We start from the raw sequence: 21,918 nt of genomic DNA on the forward strand, positions 1-21,918 counted from the left end.
TGGAAAGGTACTATAGATCAGCCCCATTAAACACAAATGGTGGGGGGGGGGGGGGGTTGTCAGATAAATATACTGCGATCATTTATTTTCTTATAATAGAGAGAACTTTCTTATATTGTGATCGATTTATTCTCATGTAATGTATATCCTAAAAGGGACCAAAATTACACGAATACTTTTAATTTAAATTAGACAGATAACCAAATGACACGTTAAGTAATATAATTTTGTATCATTTAAAAGAAACGTTTTCTCAACTTTGTGCTTTCATGTCATATTGGATTCAATAGTCTGATGTCACGTCGCCCACCAACGGCGAGCAGCCTGGTTCTAAACAAAGACAATTGGTACTTTTTATTCTTCATGCTGGCTAGAACTTTTCATATGTCATGTGATCAGAATGTATAAAAGTCAAAACATGATCATATTCATAATGTTTTTCTCCTCTGGATACACTTTTATGCTCGTCGGAGAAAATTTCATAAGGGCGTCCGCCATTGTTCCGATAGTTTAGAGCCAGTTACTAAGTCACGATGCGTCATTACGAGGGAAGTGACGTCAGGACTGTTGAAGCCTATTGACAAAATAGCCCAAAATATTGTAATCACCCAAGGATGAATGCAAGGCATAACGATGATCGGCGGATTAAACCTCTGAAGTCCCGATTTTCACGATCGGTGGATCTAAACTCTGAAGCCTACTTACGAACTTTGCGCACCATGTTTTATTTGATTTTGGGCGGATCAGACATCTGCTGACCAAAACAAATGGTGCGCAAAGTTCGTGTGTATGCTTCAGAGTTTTGATCCGCCGATCGTGAAAATCGGCACTTCGGAGGTTTGATCCGACGACCATCAATATTCTAATTTGCACTTGTTTGGTTTATTTTTTATGAACATAAAACCCGAGTTAACCCGGACTTCTATGTCACTGAGCATGAAATGAAAACTTCTAGCAACTCTTTGGATAGGATGCTGGCATATATGAAAATATTTTCCACCAAACCTAACTTAGACCCAGGTACACAAATTCCCTCTGGATGGATAGATATATCACATAAAATCGACAATATCCAGATTGAAAAATTAGTTCGTCTGTTAATAATAGACTTCCTTACACGCAATCTGACATGGCGTTGAAAGAGACAGAAAAATCGGACCAATAACAGCATACAAAAAAAAAAAAAAAAGAAAACTAGAAATGTGAGTTGTTGGCATTTTATTCCTATTCAATATACCACACCTCAATGATACCTTAAATGCAAGTCCCAGTGTGGACTATAAATGTATTAATACCTCAGTGAACTTTTTTGCAAGTCTGATAACTGAACGCAACTATAGGCTTGTTTTAACATTGTTGAAATGGGGAATGGTGTGCGTTGATTTGAGACAATTTCCAATACAACAATGAGCACATAATAATTTGGGTTATCAGACATGCAAATAACGTCGGTCAATACAACACCAAGTACTGAATTGGAATAACTTTCTAACACTTAAAAAAATACCGAGTGTCTTCCCAGTTTAGTATATTATTAGCAATTTCAAACATGAAATTCTTTGGTAAATCATCCCCCATTTTAGAGATTTCTTCCAACAAATCTCGATGGGCCGTCTTCTCGAATGTTCTAAATGTTGATGTAAGGTCAAGGTCTTGATACACGGCCTTCACCTTGCTGATGCAATTCTCATTGGGGCGGCCATAATTTGCCTGTTTGAAAATACAAAATAAATTGGTGAACAATTCTCGCATAAGTGGTAAGCTTCATTCAGTTTAATTTTTATATTCCAATGATGTAATGAATACCACACACATACACACAAACAAACACACACACATAGACACACACACACACATAACTCATACTGCATGATGAATACAACATTTTTCCTTGTTGTTTAAATGCCAATAACACATTTTTGGACTGATTCAAACACTTTGGCCACGTTATGAACCCATAAAATTTGTTGAGAAAATGTCGACCCTCTTATTGTACATGATTGACCTCCCATTTTTTTAGCTGACGACAATACGCTTCAACAGTCGTAACGTCACTTCCCTCGTAATGACGCAAGGTAACTTAGTAACCGGCTCTAAACTATCGGAACAATGGCGGACGCCCTTATGAAATATTTCTCCGACGAGCATAAAAGCGTACCCAGAGGAGAAAAAAAAGCCCATTATAAATCTGATCACGTTTTGACTTTTACACATTCTGATCACAAGACATGAAAAGTTCTAGTCAGCATGAAGAATAATAAGTACCTATTTTCTTTGTTTAGAACCACGATGGCCGCCGTTGCTGGGCGACGTGACATCAGACTATTGTATCCAATTGATGCTGTGCGCTTGGCAAAAGATTTAACAATATTGCCATCAGGATAATAAAGATAGTATGCGCTTGGCTAAGAAGTTCACAACATTGCCATCCGGGTGTATAACGGACCGACACACAAAACTGTGTTTAATCTTGAACGTTTATAGTCTGGTTCATACAGTTTAGTGAAAATGACTCATAAACGCGGACCTACCCATACCAAGCTCGAAAAAAACGGCAGGGGACGTCGCGTGCATGGTATGGGTAGGTCTAGCGGCTCTTCTATTTATTCTTAGTATTTTCTCCGTACCCGACGTCTTTATCCGGAAGACGGCAGAGGACGGCAGTGCCGGGTCGTCGGAGTCAGTCTTCGGTTTGGGTTAGCCCTTAATCAGACTATAAGATTCTAGGTTACACATAGTTTTGTGTGTTGGTACGTTATTTCCGGCTGGCGAGTGTTGTGATATTTTTTTTGCTGAGCGCAAAGCATCAATAATATTATTTTATTATAATGTGCCTTAGGAATACTGTCCACATGTTGCTGGAGAAACGTTTGAGATATGACTACCAAAAGGTGTTTTGAGATTTTTCGATGAAAATTGTGATTTCCAAAAAGTATGATTAGTTGTTTTTTTAATTTGCACTTTGAAATAACGTTTAGTAAACTTTGAAGCTGTTGTTTTTTCCTCAAAACCATTTTTCTAGAAATTGACTATTTCAAATGACAAAAACTTAGTAAATTTTAACCATTTTTAAATGAAATAAACGGCATAAATGAGAGCATTGTCAACTCGTTGACATCATATCAATAATTCAGTTTCCATAATATATGACATGTTGGCCACTTCTCTAGACTGCCTCACATGAGGCTAAATTATTTCACTTCACTGATGCACAATAGGGAACGAATTAATGTGTTATGTCAATAAACTGGTTACAATCTCACTGGAAGTGTAAAACCACCCTTCCGTAGGACTGGATATATACTTTATGTAATTGATCATCAGGTTTCAGAGTAATAGCATCTTATTTTCTAGTCTAACTATATGCTGGTCGCCAATAAAGATCATCTATCCTCGCTCTTTTAAGTCTCGTAATCATAATCATAATAATGATAATAATAATAATAATAATAATAATAATAATAATAATAATAATAATAATAATAATAATAATAATAATAATAATAATAATAATAATAATAATAATAATAATAATAATAATAATAAATAATAATAATAATAATAATAATAAAATTCCCTATATTCATCAAAGAGGGGAAATTTGTCTTTAAGGTCTATTCCAAGTAAGACTGGAATAGCCCAGGCGTCAGCCGCAATGTAACGCTGCAAAGTGAGCTAGGGCGAGGTGACTTGCTTAAGGCCACTCAGCACAGCGGATATTCGAACTCGGTACCTTTCGGGAGCAAAAAAAAAAGACGGTATCTCTGAGCCACGCTGCACTAAAATGATTATGCCAACTTTTGATTCAATATGTAACCTATTCATTATTAGTCTTTAGAAGGACTAGTTACATACACTTTAAATGAGTTTGGAACCAGAAGAGTGAAAGGTTTGACGTCACGACATAACTACCCTAATCCGGAATTATAGATTCATGACATACTTTCAAAATGTCCTTCTGTTTGTCGTCAGCCTGGTTAAGAGCAGTAACGATGAGCCAGCACATCTTGTTCTGTTCAATGTTGCTGCCAGTTTTTCCAAAGACTTCTTTGTTTCCGTAGCAATTCAAATAATCTTCCTGCGAGGATGGAGAGTGATTTGTGATGTGAATTTCAATGCAGTAAAACTAAATGAATCAATCTCGACCGTAAATCCTTTCGTAAATGGATAAATTAATTAATTAAATCACGATATCTTTGTCTAAGGCTGTAAACTGAGTGCATTCATTATTGTCTCCTGTTCGTGAATGACCGGTGTGTCATAGACGCTGTTGGTACATGTCTGTAATTTACTCACAAACAAACACATGAAACATACCAGCAAATAAAACTACGTGTAATCAAAAACGTTCTTTTTTTTCTAATCAAACATTTATTTAGTGAGAACTGATCATCCGAAGATGTTCCAGAAACAATAACAAAGAAACGTTTCACGTTGTAGATTGGAAACTGAAAGAAATTTTAATTCCTAAATAAACGTTCGTGTCCGGTTCATTTTCGGTTCGGCAACTAAAAAGGAGTGAGTTGCACTCACTTTGCTATGATAAAATAAGAGACCGACTGAGAAGAGGGCAAATAGAGGGCTAGACGGACCGAAGAAGAAAATGAATGCATTCTGTTTGCAGCCTATAAGTCACTGACGGTCGGTCTATTGAGCGAAGTTGTTTTGTGCCGCCCTATATTTTTCAAATTTAGCAGATACTGCTTTTCGTCTCAATTTTTGCATATGCTGCTTTCTGCTTAACACTCGCACATCTCTCCTGCCTTACTAGCCATGATAGGTACCTGTACCTACTGTACGAAGGTTGTGCGTCATCACAGACGGCTCTCTTTTTCTTGTCCCACGCGAGATGACGTGCGACAATGAGCTGAGGGTGGGGCATGGGGGCTACCATGAGCCAAAAAGTCAACAGGCAGCCCAAGTATTTTATATAACAGACTGTTTTCTTCTGTTTTAAAACCACGATTATCCACTTCCCGCCACAAACAACTGATACTCTTTACTGCCAAAATAACTAGGTCAGGCCGGCAAATTTAGTTTTGCACACCTTGGGGTCTGACTTGGGAGAAATCAAAACCATATCAGTTTTATCATTGGAAGAACATGTTTGTTGTAATCAGACGATACCAATGAAGAAAATGTCAATAAATATTGATCTTATGCTATTCGTTTTGCTGAAATGGATTTTAATCATCAATACGAATATTACACAAACCATTCACCGAGTAGAGCCCCGTGATGCTATAAATAAAAATCCCAGTCCATTAACCCGACACACACAGCAGTTCAACTTGTAATGTTATTGTTATTGTCTTTGGAGTAGATAAGCAGTGCATTTGGGTTGGATTTTCTATTCCTTCTATTAAAGACTGTTATCACAGTTGATATTCGAAGGAAGAAATTTTATATGACAGTCTAATTGCTGGTGTCATGTTGTTCTTTTTTTTTTTTTAATGATATTCACAAATCTCAATGAAAAGACGTGTATCGCAATCCATACCGAAACAACTATGAAAGGATCCATATACTGCAATGATTGGGTGAAATACAATTTTTTTTCTCTAGAGGAATATCGACAAATGGACCTCTTTTACATAATATATGCCCAACGTAATTACCAGTTACGCGAGTACATCTGTTTAAAATTCAAACCACACTTGCCCCCCCCCCCCCCGCCCCCCCCCCCTCCTTTTTTTTTACACACGATATACACACATTCTAAAAAAAATAAAACTCATTGATTTTGCGCAATATCCACTGGGTGAGCTCAAGACACTTAAAAAGGGCTCCTAAGCCAATAGCAACATGAAGACGAGACATGATGCCTGTTGGGCGAGATAACACCTGAGTACGGTGAGAGAATGTTTTCGATCCATGCCGCCTTAAATAATCAGCCAGCAACCGCCCCTGCTATTAATGTTCAGTAATTAAGAGAAGTGGGCTATCTCATCCTTTTTCAGATAATAAATATTTTTTTAAAATTCCCTGTATTCATCCCATAGGGGAAATGTGTCTCTAGGGTCAATAACCCATGCGTCAGCCGCAGTGCAGCGCCGCAAATTGAACGAGGGCGAGGTGACTTGCTCAAGGCCACACAGTGCAGCGGTGGGTGATTGAACTCGGTACCTTTCGGGTACGAAGCAAAGACCGTACCGCTGAGCCACTCTGCCCACAAATTTCTTATCATGTTCTTTTTCTCTCACTAATTTTTAAATGTCTAAGTAAATAAATACAATTAATATGGACATTTTATTATGTCGCGAATTTCCACGAATGAATCAAGTTCAACGCGCTTAACAATGCTTCATTTATTCCCCCAGCAGACTATACGGAACCATATTCCCATTTCATAATGTACCAATCGCCTGTTAGACTTCATACAATACGCGCCGCTGTCTTAATCAGGTACTCATTCACACCTGCGTCCTGTGTCGTTCAGCACACACTTAGAAAATAAATGATATATACATCATATTATGCACATTGTCAATATCAATCTTAGATATTCAACGTCGATTTATAACTAGAAGTCCTTCATATATTCATTCATGTGACCAGTTACTGCGTGCATTACAACTGGTTGAAATAAGCTAGAAAAATCGAAAGTGTTTGCTGTTCTAAGTAAAAAAAATTAGATTACCTTCACTTTTGCGAAATGACCCAGTTTTAAAGCAATCCTCTCCACACGTTGAAGAGTGTCAGTATCATTTAAGCCTACCTGTGAAAGGCAATATCATCATTTATCATAAACAAAATTTAGAACCAAGTTAATTCCTATTGGTCCATACTGCAGAATTCTGAAAAAAAAAATTTTTTTTACAATGATGGTCAGATAACTCGTCCTTCAAATATCAGTCGATTAAATTAATCTTTTTCTTGTCAAAATCTCTAAAAACCTGGATTTTTTAGGGGCATCCAGATAGAATTAAATATTTTCTTTTTCATTCCTGCGTTTTTGGAATTCGAACTTTGTTCCCCAACTCACTCTCGCAAGCTTGTTTAGCGGCTGGGAACATGTCGGGAATTCCAAAAAGCAAGATTTTATTAATGCTATTTTATTTCAGATCATCCTGGAACATTAAAGGTGCGCCTCTTATAAGTCAATATATTATGTTTAATAAAGATGCATATTATTCTTGAAGAACTACATTTGTTACCAATCGTTTCAAAATAGTACTATATCGCGATTAAGCTAATGGTCAAAATTGAATATTTAGAATTTTAGTTAAAATAAGTTACTTCTTTGAGGGGAGGGATTTGTTTCTTAGAATTATTTCTTTTTTAAAAAAACAACTTTAATTTACTACTGCTGACCATTTTAACTTTAAACTCAATCATTTATTTATGACGTCACTTCAAATTCATATAGATTGATGAGATGAGGTTTAATCTGGGTATGCTTGTCATTTCGTGTAAAAAAAAAATTCCTTGCATATATTTCGTATTGTATTGCAATTTTCATTTAGTTATTTAGTATTTGATAAAGTATTGCAATATGACGAAACTCACAATCCGTATAGGGGTTAATGAAATAATAATCCATACTTACCCAGTACATTGCGAACTTGATAGGCAAGTAGAATGAGTAGTGCGACGTCCTGTATTTAACGTAAGTATTGTATCGGTCAGAGGTGAACAAGGAAAAGTCCGCTTTTCCTTGCGGGTGTAGAGTGTTTAGGAAGAGGTTCTGTCCGATCACCATCTCTTTTGTGGCCTGTGTCGTAAATGTAACGATGATGATGATGATGATAATGATGATGATGATGATGATGATGATGATGATGATGATGATGATGATGATGATGATAATATTGTTCATGACGATAATGATGGGAGAGAAGATAGGATGATAGAGTAAGACGAGAGTGAAGGAAGATGAAAATATCATAGTATTTGTTGCTACAAATGAATATTTATTCCTTGAATCTTTTTCTAAGTCTTCAATAGTGCAAAATATCATAAAACGAAAACTCGTAAAAAATCATTATGAAAGTGCAATACGACTTTTTATTTCAGAAATTCATAACTCTTTATGGTTCACAAATTGGAATGTACCAGCTTCAAAAAACTGAAACAAAGAACTGTTCCGGTTCAAAATCATTTTTGAGCAAATAACTGCAATCTAAGGAATAAAGAAACGGTTCTACTTTGATCTTTTTAAAAGTTTCATGTGAGTATTTATTTTCTTTCAATACGTTATTAGCCAGCCATGTTAACAAATTAGCAAACGAATTTCCGCAAAGCTGAAGAGAAAAATGCACCTGATGTAAGACCAGCAATGTTGTATGGACTAGAGACAGCAGCTACAACAAAGAAACAAGATAAAGAAGTTGAGGTAGCAGAAATGAGGATGTTGAGATGGTCATTTGGCTGGACAAAAAACAGATAAAGTAAGAAATGAACGAATTCGAAGCTTGACTGAAGTGAAGAATGTATCAATAAAGATGAGAGAAGATAGATTGAAATGGTTCGGATATATTAAGAGACGAGAGGGGAGTACGTGGGAAGGACAGTAGTGGCTTTTCAACTAGCGGCAAAGAGAGAAAAGGGACGCCCAAAGACTAGATGGTTGGATAGGGTAAAGGATGATATGAAAGAACTGGGCCTGGAGGAAGATGATGCTATGAACCGAGATGCATGGAGATGTGGCATTCATAATGGAACCCTGCAAAATGCGGGGTAAGCTGAAAGAAGAAGAAGGTGTTATTAAAGCATCGGGGTAATTTTACATCAACATAACACCAATGAATTAGTGTTTTCTCTCAAATTTAATTTTCCTGATTCCAAATTTGTGGCGTTTAAATGTTGGATTAATCACAGACAAGGGCTTGTAAAAAAACAACAAAAGAAATCAGAACCGCAGTCGGAAAAAAATCCATGCTGGAAAGTCAGTAAAATGGAAGTCCTCGTTTTTCTTTCAGAAAGCCCTCTTTAAGAAAGTACTTTACTACCTTTAATTACAGCGAGGTATCCTAGTTTCGATTCATTTGCATCAAAAGTGTCCCATTTCTTTACCTCTCAATGTTTATTGGACTTTTCCAACAATTCATTCTTTTTATCACAATTGATTAAAATTTTCTTTCAACTAGATACTCACATAGCTAAACATTGGTTCAACTAGATACTCACATAGCTAAACATTGTTTTAACTGGGTAATCACATCGCTAAACATTGGTTTAACTAGGTAACTCACATAGCAATACATTAGTTCAACTAGGTACTCACATTGCGTAACGGGTTGAACTAGATACTCCATAGCGAAGTATTGGTTAAACTATAGATAGAACGAAGTTGACGTCACTCATGTCTTTGTTATTGTCTTTTAACAAAATATTTGCCAACCATGTTTATCAGTAATTCTCACTAAACTGTATTAACCAGACTATGTTCATTCAAGGTTACACATAGTTTTTTGTGTTGGTCCGATATATTTCCGGATGGCAATGTTGTGAGTTTCTTAGCCAAGCGCACAGCATCTATAGATAGAATGCGCTTGGCCAAGGAGTTCACAACATTGCCATCCGGAAGTATAACGGACCAACACACAAACTCTGTGTAACCATGAACTGTTATAGTCTGATTAATACAGTTTAGTGAGAACAACTCACAAACGCGGATGGCAAAAACAATAACAAAGGCCTGAGTGACGTCATCTGCATACTATCTATAGTCCGTTTCAAAATGTATGTATACACTCTTTGGCTCATATATCTTTGAATCCGTCTGATAAATTTCGTTGTAATTTGACATGATGGATTAGATTTCACTTCACCCTACTAATTATTTTTGCTCATTGGAAAAACAACTGATTCAATAGTTAGCTTATAACAATCTATAAAAATTAAGGACGCTTCCTTGCATCATAAAATAGTGGATTTACCGTATATCTTTTAAATATCAAGTTTCATATCGTTTAGCGACAAATTAACACACTACATGTATGTTAATCACGGTGATTCACGGGCGGCATTGAGAAATATTCATCACAACGAAAAGGTAAAAGGCAGCACGTCGTAAATTTGAATTCCATCCTCTTCCCTTTTAGTAAAATCACTCACATAACTGTGTGAGTAAAACAGGGATGGAAATGTGTATGTTTGTTTGTTTTCTATGGAAGTTAAGGTTGTAGTTCAAGAATTCTGCTGTGTCCCCGCGACGCCCCTTCTTGAAAATTACAATAGTCATCATAACGTTATGTTGTGTGTGCTACTGTAACATTCTATTGTTCTGGGTGGTAAAAATGAAAACACCGCAAACATTAAAAGATTGGGAGCGATCTATATTCATGTTTTCGTCCAACCTCGTCATCAATAACACGATCTGTTGCTGTAAAACGATTGGATATTCCTCAGCGTATATAAACACGCTGCTTTGTTTATGAAAGTTGTAAACATACCCACGAGTCATGCTGAGCAAAATGACCAATTGTAACGTTTGATATTACTCAAACTGTGAACACTTTTCACTATGTGGGTCATTTTGAGCACACTTTGCAATGTGACCAATGACATCGAGCAAATGGCATTGTAATATAGATCATGCCCATTAGCGATTTCGGGACAACCCAAAAAAATACATTATTCATATCCAGGATTCATTAGGCCTACTAAAAATCTAGGACTGTATGCAATGATTCTTAATATACACAACACGGTTGGAGAGAAACAGATCAAAATGTGTGAATGTGTGATGTATGAATTTTGAAAACTCACATAGCGAAACCATTGGTTCAACTACTCACTCACCGAAAATTGGATTCAACTGAATACTCACATAGCAAAGCATTGGTTCAACTAGATACTCACATAGCAAAGCATAGCATTGGTTCAACTAGATACTCACATAGCGAAAATTTGGTTCAACTGAATACTCACATAGCAAAGCATTGGTTCAACTAGATACTCACATAGCGAAAATTTGGTTCAACTGAATACTCACATAGCAAAGCATTGGTTCAACTAGATACTCACATAGCGAAACATTTGTTCAACTAAATACTCACATAGCGAAAATTTGGTTCAACTGAATACTCACATAGCGAAACATTGATTCGATGGCCATCAGTTTGCTGTCATCCGCGATGTACTTTTGAAGAATCATGTACATAAGACATAACACAAAGAAAGCGTCATTGCTAGCCTCGATCCCTGTGCCTGTCTGAAACAAAATCAATATTATGAAGGACACTAGTGGTTTGAATTTTGTCAGGTACAGAGTTATCAGAATGGTTTATTTATACGTTTGATTAGCATTTTTTAATATACATATATACGTTAGCACTGTTATTGGAAATGTCCATGTCAGAGTGACGTTACTTCTATTTTGTACTGTCGTTGTGGTTACTCAAAGCAAATTATTGCCTATAGCTTGTGTTACTACAGCAACACATATTCCACTGTTTTAAATGAAAAATGAAAAGCCAATAATTTTCCTAATCTGGTTCATTTGAATCACTAAGTTGCAGGACATATGGCAAGGACGATAGATAGTAGAAGTACATCAATGTGTACTGAATGGCAACAATAGACAGGGAAAAGATCGAGAGGGAGACCGAAAGGATGCTGAAGAGATGGCATTTAGAAGTACATTAAGAGACCAAATTCAGTACAACACGAGATGACATTCAGTACAACAATAGATGACATTCACTGCAACAAGAGATCACATTTAGTACAACAAGAGATAACATAGAGTACAACAATGGATGACATTCAGTACAACAATGGATGACATTCAGTGCAACAAGAGATGACATTCAGTACAACAAGAGATCACATTCAGTACAACAACATATGTTATACAAGAGTTAACAATCAATAGAAGGGAATATTCAAGTCACAAGATAAAAGGTGTCGATGGATAAAGACACACACGTAAGCACATAGAATGTGAGGTACGTGCACAATGTGTTGAACAATTACACCTCTGTTTTACGCAAATTAGATTAACAAAACTTCCTTATATCCGTTATGAGATAAACGATACTCGTAATAAACATTTCCCAAGTGTTGTGGGAGGAGGTTTTATAAGATGCTAACAATATTGTTATTGTTAATAATGATGATGATGATGATGATGTTGATAATAATAATAATAATAATAATAATAATAATAATAATAATACTAATAATAATAATAATAATAATAATAATAATGATAATAATAAAATAATAATAATAATGTCTTACCACTCTATGATAGCAAGGACGAGCATCTGCGTCAACTGTCTTATCGAAAATCAGCTCATCAATTAATTTAAACGAAGAATAGATCTGTACATTAGACAAATAGTGTATTAATTCACATGTTCATTCATAATTTATAGCATTTCAATACCAATACTATTTCATTGCTCTTTCATTGTGTAACAATCTTATTTATTCTATGCCTCCTTATGTCTAGATGGAACATGTAAAGATATAAAGTTAACAAAAACAGTTTGTGGCGTCATATTGTAAAAACATTGAATTTGACTAAAACAGCAGACACAAGAAGTATCATTTCAACAACATCTTTTTAAATGTCCATCAATCATAAATAAGGAAATCCGAATGGCTTGGGGGGTAGAATATAGATTTATTACACTCTTGTATTTTGGAATCCGAACTTTTTTCTCATCCCACGTCTGTAATTCCAAAAAGCAAGAGTGTAAGAGTCTTAAGACATTGATGCTATAATTATAATTAAGAGAACAACTGCTTTGGAAGTGTCTCTGAATTTAAAAAAATAAATAACCCTGTCATTTTGATTAGTAACTGAGTAACAGGATCTGGTGATCTTCGAACGAGCATCTGTTTTGTTAAACAATATTCGGGCTGTTTAAAACGCACTACAACTTTTTGCTATCAAAAAAGCGCCATGTTCAGTTTTATGACCAAGTACTAGATAGTCTACGCCTAAATGTTGAGTTCACAATTTATAATACCCCAGCTATTTATTATCTTCGTCTCTCGATCAAGGATTGGTCATGCTAGCTTAAATCTTACTTTCACATTAAGCTTGCTCTTTAAATCCATCCGAAAATTTTAATTTATTAAGGGCACACATATTTTTCTCAACATTCTACTGTATATTTTAAGGGATTTATACCAAAAGCCCCCAAAAGCCCAGGTTTCAGCAATTTTATAATGCGGACATAAATCAACATGTTGTACGTAGGGCTTTCCATTAGCTAGACACTAGCATGTCTCACATTTCATTGAAAGTTTATAGTTGTGGTTATTGCATTTTCACACGTAAAGACGTTTATAAACATAAAGAAGTAAAAAGAGAATTACTTATTCTGCGAAGTGACTTGCTATTGGCTATTTTTTTATTCTTTTTTTTCCTTAGCATTTGTTTGTTTGTATTTGTGGCCATTGTAAACTCCCTTTAACAACTCTGACACATAATAGAAATTTGATAGAACGGACATTTGCTTATTATCATGAGTGAAAAAAGTGGTGCTTTAGAACGAATGACGCTGGAAGTTTATTCCGATTTCTATAGCGTGAAACGGACAATAACAATTGCTTCCTACCCTTTGGATAAGACGCCAGTCTATCGCATGGTATTTTCTGCTATATCTAACAGACCTTGCAATCCAATTACTGCTTGGTGGACAAGGAGGTCAGGAAAGCTTCTCGACTTTACCTGAGAGTGAGAACGAGGATAAATTTCAAGGCTCAAATCATAATGATTATAACTCTTTTACTCGTCACAATTATGTTTCCTTCCGTACGTTAAAAAACTAATGTAACACTAACCATTTCAAAACACCAGGCAACGATTCGAACGAGTTTAAGTTCTTTCTCTCCTGAGTCTTTGGCCAGCTCTTTAAATACTTTCATAAACATCAAAGCTTGGACATTCTTGCACTGGGGTAAAGTGTACTCGGCAGCCTTTGGAGAAAACCATAGAGTGATTGAGATAGAGAGAGAGAGAGAGAGAGAGAGAGAGAGAGAGAGAGAGAGAGAGAGAGAGAGAGAGAGAGAGAGAGAGAGAGAGTTAATGTTAGAACTTTGGTGTGATGGTTGTATTGTAGAGGCACAAGAGACAATCCCAGATGGCGCTTCTTCCCACTTTCGTTTTGCCAACCAATCAAAATGCAATTTTTTTTTTCATTCAGCATTCTGATTGGTTGGGTAAAAGGGAAACAGAACAAACGTCTTTATAGAACAAAAGTTCTCATACATTCTAACTGTAAGATATCGGTCCAAATGGGAGCGTCATGCCACGGGTCGTTTTCATGAACGCGGACTAGCCCTTGGTCTCTGACTATCTACGACTTTAGTCAAGGACTTGAAAACAATTGGATTTCATGTGATCTGACTAATAAGTCCCAGACTACAATCAAGACACTTTCGGACTAAGTTTGGCCAAGTTTTAGTCATTTGCTGAGGCAGGTCTTCAAGCGTAGTCTGAGACACTGGCTTTAAAAAAAATATATGATAAGTGCAGATCGTCGAAAGTAAAAACTAAAAATAGAACCGAATCTAATCGGCGTGCGAATTGCGAGTGAACGGAGACTCTAAATCCAAAGTACAACAAACAAAATTATTAGAACGTATAGTACTAGTAGAGACAAAAGTTATTCTGTTGGCATTGTAACTGACTGAAATAATATGATTCACTAAAACACATTTTCTCTTTTAATTGTTTTTTTTTTGTTTTGTTTTTTGTTTTGTTTTTTTTTATTTAAATTGTTTGATTTTCAATGACACTTTCATTGGCCTAAATATAAAATTGACAGTCGACCATGGACATTATTGTAGTCTATCAGTCGACAGTCAATATTACGTGATTTGATTTATCATGGCAAAAGTAATTTAAAATGTGAAAAGGAACTAAATATTATCTATACCGGATGTGTTGCTAATTTCCTCCTTAGAAATCTTTTGCGTTGAAAGTACGAAACCTGGTATCTTACCTACGGTCGTATACTAGAGAGCGTGATGTTACCCGCACAAAATAACCGAATTAGTCACCGTCCTTAAATTAAACGCCCAATCTAGGCAAGAGACTAGCTAATCAGAGACTAGAAAGCGTTCATGAAATCCGATTTTTTTAGTCAATTGCTCCGCGTAGGCTTAAGACTAGCAAGTCATTGACTAGACTAATAATAAATAACTAAATCTAGTCCGCGCTGATGAAAACCGGCCCACAAGTCCACAGAGCCGGTGTGGCTTGCTCGCACGAGTTGACCAATGTGTAATTTCCGTTCACTTGTAATAAAAATAAAAAGTAAAACAAAATTCTCTTTATTCATCCATATGGGAAATTTGTCTATTCCAAGGGAAGACTGGAATAACCCAGGTGTCAGCCGCAGTTCAGTGCCGCAATTTGAGCTAGGGCGAGGTGACTTGCTCAAGGCCACGCGGCGCAGCGGCGGGTGATCGAACTCGGACGCTTTCGGATACGAAGCAAAGATCATATCGCTGAGTCATGCTGCCACCTAAAGAACCCATCAAGGCTTGAGAAATGTTGTTTACGTCTTTATTACAGTATTTGCTGTATTAGGCATAACTAAGGGAAAGAATCGTAGACAAGCCCCCCCCCCCCCCCCCCAAATAGGGAAAATCCAGATGCTATAAATCAATTAATTTCAAAGTCATGAAAAAGGAATCTAATTAATACGCTGATATCGAGGAGATTAAACGTCGAGTCATTTATTACATAAACTTTAATTTCGAAATTTTAATCAAGATTGTCTGAAATTAAATGTTCATTCACTGGTTGACCCTGATGTATGTGTGCATTTTTGGTGAAGTTATATAGCTCTCGGCTTGGAACCTGTAGGTCAAAGATTCGAATTCCGCTGTGGAGCAGCTCAAATTTGAGTCTACAGAAAAGGCCATGTCTAACCATACTCGAGTTAATTCTCAGTAATAGCTTTGTTTCAGTCCAAAAGAAATAATAGAACGTCTATAGGCGAAATCCCAGGTTTGAGAATTTTTGCCAATGTGAGGGTCATTTAAATTGATCGATATTTGATTGACGAGTTCTCTGGCCAAATTTTAAAATACTTGTTTTTCCAGAGTACAGCAGTTAACTGGTTAACCCCTAAAGCGATAATCAGAGTCTTCATGAAATCAAACAAACCTCTTGGAAATGTGTCTTAGCATCCAGCATATCCTTGTCCCCTGTTTCAAGCATATCTCGCAGTGAATCCAAAAGCTCTGGGAAAACTCTGAGGAGTTCTTTCTCTTCTTTGTTGGATGTAGAATCTATCAGCTTCTGGATGTCCATTCTTTGAAGAGGCATGATTTTTGTTGTCTATGACAGATTGACAATTTACCCATTTATATTAAACAAGTACATCTTAAAATACATTTTTAAAGACATATTTACTTCTTTAAAGCTTTTGAATTCTATATATCTTCGTTTTACAGTAATTGATGAACTACTGAAAGCGAATTATGGAGCCAAAATATTGTCAGATTCAACGTTTTACAGTAATTGATGAACTACTGAAAGCGAATTATGGAGCCAAAATATTGTCAGATTCAAATTTGAAAAGGTGTGAATGTGAATGAAACTGTTCCAGCAACGCAGAAAGAAAAATACAAAACAAAAAAATCCCAAAACTTCAGACTGCCTTCACCGGGGATCGAATCTCAGACCTTTGTCATGTAATGGTAGCACGTCTAATTGGTAATCAGGAGGTCTGATTTTGTGGGATGGTGCACAAGGGTGACTTCCCAAGTACTATTGCCTTTTGTATTAAGACATCATTGAACCGTGCTATTGTTAAGACTGCAAATCGTTTTACACAATCCACACTCAAAATGGGAATGAGTAATCCGCTAGATTTGTTAATTCTCTCCTTAATTAACGCCCATTTTCGGTATTTTTCCCCAATATGGCATTCCTACCCATTACAAATAAAATGATTTCATTACACTCAAACTCAGAGGCTATAAGGACATACTACACATTATTTGATGTAGCAAAACAAGCTTTATATAACAGCATTAAGTTCTTGTGGCTAAAACAAAGATTTTCTTCAAACTACAGATGAATGAGATAATGTGGTAGTGGCGTTGTTACGATGAATAAAAATGTTTTATGACAGAGCTTATAATCTTAAATTTTGTTGTGTGGACATTTTACACCCTCCAGTTTCTGCCTTTGAAACCCACGAAGGACTTAATATTTTCCATTAAGCTTTGGATACAAATTAGGCAAAGGATTGTTCTTCGATAACGTATTTAATTTATCTTAATGTATAAAGGAATGTACAATATATTCACCATTATTGGGTGGCAACTTAACCGTGATGCATTGTATATTAGCAACAATATGTTTTTTTTTAAGTTTTGAAATTAGGAATGATAATCATACGATCATCCCGCCTACATCCTGACAAGGATTTTTTTCCAATCCGTGTATTACGTGTCCTCAAAGCGGTGTTTGGTCGGGATGAATCGTACCCCGAATAGTGAATTTAATATTAAAACAAAAGGAAATACGTACTTTTAAATTGTACCAATGTATGAAATTGTATTCATTCTGCATCATGAAGTATTGAAAATATCCCCAAGTCTCATAGCTGTAGCTATAAATTCAAAGATCACTTCATAGTTCATTCCGACACAATACCGCTTTCAGACGATTGGTCACATATCGTGGGGTACTTAAAAATACATATACATTAATAAAACAGTCTGACAATTCTTGATTCTGTATTTTTTTTAATACACGAAAAAAACCCACTAAAAACAAGGAAGCCCTACTTACTTTTATCAGGAATTTACTATTACAAACACTTTAATGTGAACCTTGTGAATAATGCTTGGTACACCTGAATCGTGTTTGTTGTCGTTGTCGTTGTTGTTGTAAACTCTGAATTGAACAACATCCTGGCCATCCGATTTCGGACTTTTGGACCCCATCTGGGAATCGTGTCAAAGACCGCATGCCGAGAAAGTTTGAATAATTCAGATACAGAAGCAGCGTGAGACACAAGCTGTGCCTAGAAATTGGACTGACTTTATTATAATTACATACACGATCGTATGCATGGTTTACCTGCTAACTGTCGTACTCTGGAAAAACACGTATTTAAAGATTTGGCCAGAAAACTCGCCTTTCAAATATCGATCGACTTAAATGACCTTCATCTTGGCAAAAACTCTCAAACCTGTGACTTCGCAAGGTCAAGTTGAGGGTCATTCAAATAAATCGATATTTGAATGATGAGATTTCTGGCCAAATTTTTAAAAATACGTGTTTTCCAGAGTACGGCAGTTGACTAATTAGATACTGTCATTTTGGAATAATGATGTTGCCGGGATGTGTGACATTACTATCAACAAGCAAATTCTAAATAGACATTTCACCGGTAAAATTATTGTATCCCCAATAACAGAGAGGTAAAAAGATTACATGTGACTATTGATGGATTACTTGTTACATATTTTGTAAAGTTGAAACTTCATAATTTCAGCTCAATATGCAAAGTTTGCACGTTATTTAATAGAAATTAGCTATGGATAAAGAAGGTTTTTGATTCCAGGTATCTCTTTACCATCAGACGACGACTATGGGTTTCATTGAAATTTCTTTTTTTTTCTCTCATTTACGTTATCATCATCATCATCGTCATAATTATAACGATTATCACCACCACTATCATAGCCGTCATTGTCGTTTTCGTCATCAAGAAGTCTCCTCGTGAAATGCATCCCCTCGACCAACCCTCATTGTCTTTGAATGCTGGAAATAAGGCATTTTGATGCTGTGTTGGTGGTTGATGTCTTAATAATATTTTAGCCATTTTCTTAATGTGTACAAGAAGCGAGCATTTGTAGCATCACCAACGCGCGGTAGTAACAACACCATCGAACGCTGGTCACGCCACATACGCATGCTGCACCAATATGTTCAAATGTAACAAGACTATTGAACGCTGACCACGCCACAGACACATGCTGCACCAATATGTTCAAATGTAACAAGACTATTGAACGCTGACTACGCCACAGACACATGCTGCACCAATATGTTCAAATGTAACAAGACTATTGAACGCTGACTACGCCACAGACGCATGCTGCACCAATATGTTCAAATGTAACAAGACTATTGAACGCTGACCACGCCACAGACACATGCTGCACCAATATGTTCAATGTAACAACCCTATTGAACGCTGACCACGCCACAGACGCATGCTGCATCAAATTGTTCAAAAATGTAACACCATTATTGAACGCTGACCACGCCACAGACACATGCTGCACCAATATGTTCAAAACGACTATTGAACGCTGACCACGCCACAGACGCATACTGCACCAACGCACCCAGATATAACAACACTATTGAAAGTTGGTCACGCCAAAGACGTATGATACACCAATCTATTGATTAAAGAATCTAGAAGTACAAATTAAAGCTAGACTTCACTCATTTATTTTTTTTTCTTCAAATTAATCTTAGTCAAAATAAAATACCCATTGAATATTTCGTATTCATTTTTCAAATAAAAACCATACCTATTAATCTAACTCAAATGTAACAATTTAGACTTCCGATTCGATTTTCGGACACTGAATCATTCTGATGTTGGCAGTATGTCATAAACACTTGGGGGGGGGGGGGCAGCATCTCTTTAGCTAAATGCACAAGCCGCTCCTGATTACTGGTTATAAGGTATATTTTATTCCCTGTCGCGATTTAGGATTAGAACGGTTGAGTCGACATTTTGTCTCACTGCCGTTGCCTTGTTTTCTCTCGTTAATTAACTCAAAACAAACAACAACATCAAAAGCCTCCAAACTTTTATAGTTTGCCAAATCATACGAAAGAATTCCGTAAGAAGGTGTATTGTTGTTTCTATATTAGACAATTATTGTAGCTGAAAGTGAACCATACAAGAAATGTTATTTTGATGAGCGAACGAATCGGCGGTCTCAGAATGAGTGAGAGGATCAGAAATGACTGGTTGAACGAATATTTGTGTTCGTGGATATCCACGGTGAGCCACGTTCTCACCTGCCAGGCGGAGTTGTCGTACAATAAGGTCGCAGGTTCAAACCCCCACCGCCGCGAAAAAAATTTTTATTCTCTATTGTCTTCTGGCACTTTTCTACTCACTTCATATCTTGTTGTTACCAAAGAGGAGCTACGTTAGCTCTCCTCTTTCTAGGAAACAACTTAGAAGTCTTTTGTTATGAAAACGTATACATTTTATTACTTTGACTATTTTAAAGCCTTTAAAGCTAGGGAACACACATAAGTATGTAAGTCGTCTGCCATGACTATTTTTTGACACCTGAAACATACTGTTTCATTCAGTACAGCTAGAGCAGGAAGAGAAGTACTTTAAAAACTATTTTATCAAAATCACACATTATGTAGAAGAATTATACAAGGGATTGCTTAAATCTGTCAGGGCGGTATTGATATTTACTATTATGGTTATTCAAATAAAATTGCCATTATTTACTTATTGTCATTAAATATGGCGTTTTCGTAATGGTTCAATTTATATATTTATAGTCATTATCCTCAATCATTGTGGATGGCAATATTATTGAATGAGAAAGATGATTTGATATAGCTAACAGGCACAGTGTTCGATGATATATCTACCTTTTTCATTTATGAACGGCATTGAGAAAACTTTTTTGTATGACATGCTGGTAATGGTGATAATAAATTGTTATCATATTCGTATTATTATGTTTTCAACATTATTTTCATTATTGTCATTATCATCATCATGATATTATCATTTCTAGAAACAACCATACGATTATGGGTTCCGTGGACCAATATTATCTTCCCAATCTAAACTATTGTCATTTAATCGATTTCTCAAAACTTATAAATTGATGGTTTTCCCAAATGTTGATTTATAAAAAGACGATATTTCCTGAGCCAAGAATTGAATGCATTAAAGAATAGACAGTATGTGGATCACTCTTTTGCTCTACATACGTGGCTGGCAAATCAATAACAAATAATTGTAACCATTTCACAATCATGTGTGTAACGTTATTGAGTAACAGCTTCGTTATCAACTGTGGCTGACACTGTTCACGGTTCTGGCTGGCAAAAAGAACGACGAACAGGCGTGTTAAGTCAACACTATTTTGACCTCATTTCGGACCATCCAGCTATTATTCATATTCTAAACAAAATATTTTTAGCAAATTGAGCCCTACAAACATTATCAAGGTTTTATAGCGATAACCAAAAAAATGTTTACATTTTGTGATGTAAAAATGAAATCAGAATGAGAAATGATTGGTTTTATCGTAACGAATGTGACGATTTCCCTATGGTTGGTAAGGAGAGGGTTACAGGATTGTTTTTATAGATAGTATGCGCTTGGCTAAGAAGCTCATAACACTGCCATCCGGAAGTATAACGGACGAACACACAAAACTGTGTGTATCCATGAACGTTTATAGCCGGGTTAGTACAGTTCAGTGAGCATTACTCATAAACGCGGATGGCAAAAAACAATAACAAAGACCTGAGTGACGTCATCTTCGAACTATTTATATACTCCAAAATGACTCAGTAATATTTCTGAAGACCCGTCCTACCCTCGTTTTATTCCCTTTTGACTGACACAAAACAATTTGCTGTTTGAATAGATAGTTCGAAGATGACGTCACTCTGGTCTTTGTTATTAGGTTTTGTCATCCGCGTTTATGAGTACTTTTCACTAAACTGTATGAACCAGACTATAAAAGTTCATGGTTACACATAGTGTTGTGTGTTGGTCCGCTATACTTCCGGATGGCAATGTTATGAGCTTCTTAGCCAAGCGCATACTATCTATAGATAGTATGCGCTTGGCTAAGAAGCTCACAACATTGCCATCCGGAAGTATAACGGACCAACACACAAAACTATGTGTATCCATGAACGTTTATAGTCAGGTTAATACAGTCCGTGAGCATTACTCATAAACGCGGATG

The 21,918-nt window shown here is 36.2% G+C and overlaps 2 protein-coding genes across 6 annotated transcripts in view; one reads left to right on the plus strand and one right to left on the minus strand.

Moving 5' to 3' along the window:
* Positions 1-1,203: 1,203 nt before the first annotated feature.
* On the minus strand, positions 1,204-20,256 carry LOC144967781 (farnesyl pyrophosphate synthase-like). Of its 4 annotated transcripts, none has more exons than XM_078905418.1 (9): positions 20,081-20,256; positions 16,082-16,255; positions 13,747-13,881; positions 12,190-12,273; positions 11,036-11,158; positions 7,550-7,714; positions 6,641-6,718; positions 3,944-4,078; positions 1,204-1,710 (listed from the first exon to the last, which is right to left on the minus strand). In XM_078905418.1, the coding sequence occupies exons 2-9, from the start codon at positions 16,241-16,243 to the stop codon at positions 1,489-1,491; spliced, it is 1,104 nt and encodes a 367-aa protein (XP_078761544.1). In that variant the 5' UTR covers positions 16,244-16,255; positions 20,081-20,256; the 3' UTR covers positions 1,204-1,488. The 4 variants fall into 4 exon arrangements, with proteins under 4 accessions (XP_078761544.1, XP_078761543.1, XP_078761542.1 ...); XM_078905417.1 differs by lacking the exon at positions 20,081-20,256 and adding an exon at positions 17,720-17,869; XM_078905416.1 differs by lacking the exon at positions 20,081-20,256 and adding an exon at positions 17,456-17,618.
* Positions 20,257-20,838: 582 nt separating this feature from the next.
* LOC144967785 (uncharacterized) overlaps positions 20,839-21,918 on the plus strand; it is a 14,455-nt gene continuing 13,375 nt past the window's right edge. The window contains exon 1 of one of the 2 annotated variants that reach the window (XM_078905425.1): positions 20,839-20,954. The gene's annotated coding sequence lies outside the window, so the exon portion shown is untranslated. The remainder of the gene's footprint in view (positions 20,955-21,918) is intronic. The other variant, XM_078905424.1, reaches the window with a different exon arrangement.

Source organism: Berghia stephanieae, chromosome 3 (genome assembly GCF_034508935.2).
Source record: "Berghia stephanieae isolate SIO BIC M18660-M18661 chromosome 3, UCSD_Bste_1.3, whole genome shotgun sequence".
NCBI classification, from domain to species: domain Eukaryota; kingdom Metazoa; phylum Mollusca; class Gastropoda; order Nudibranchia; family Aeolidiidae; genus Berghia; species Berghia stephanieae.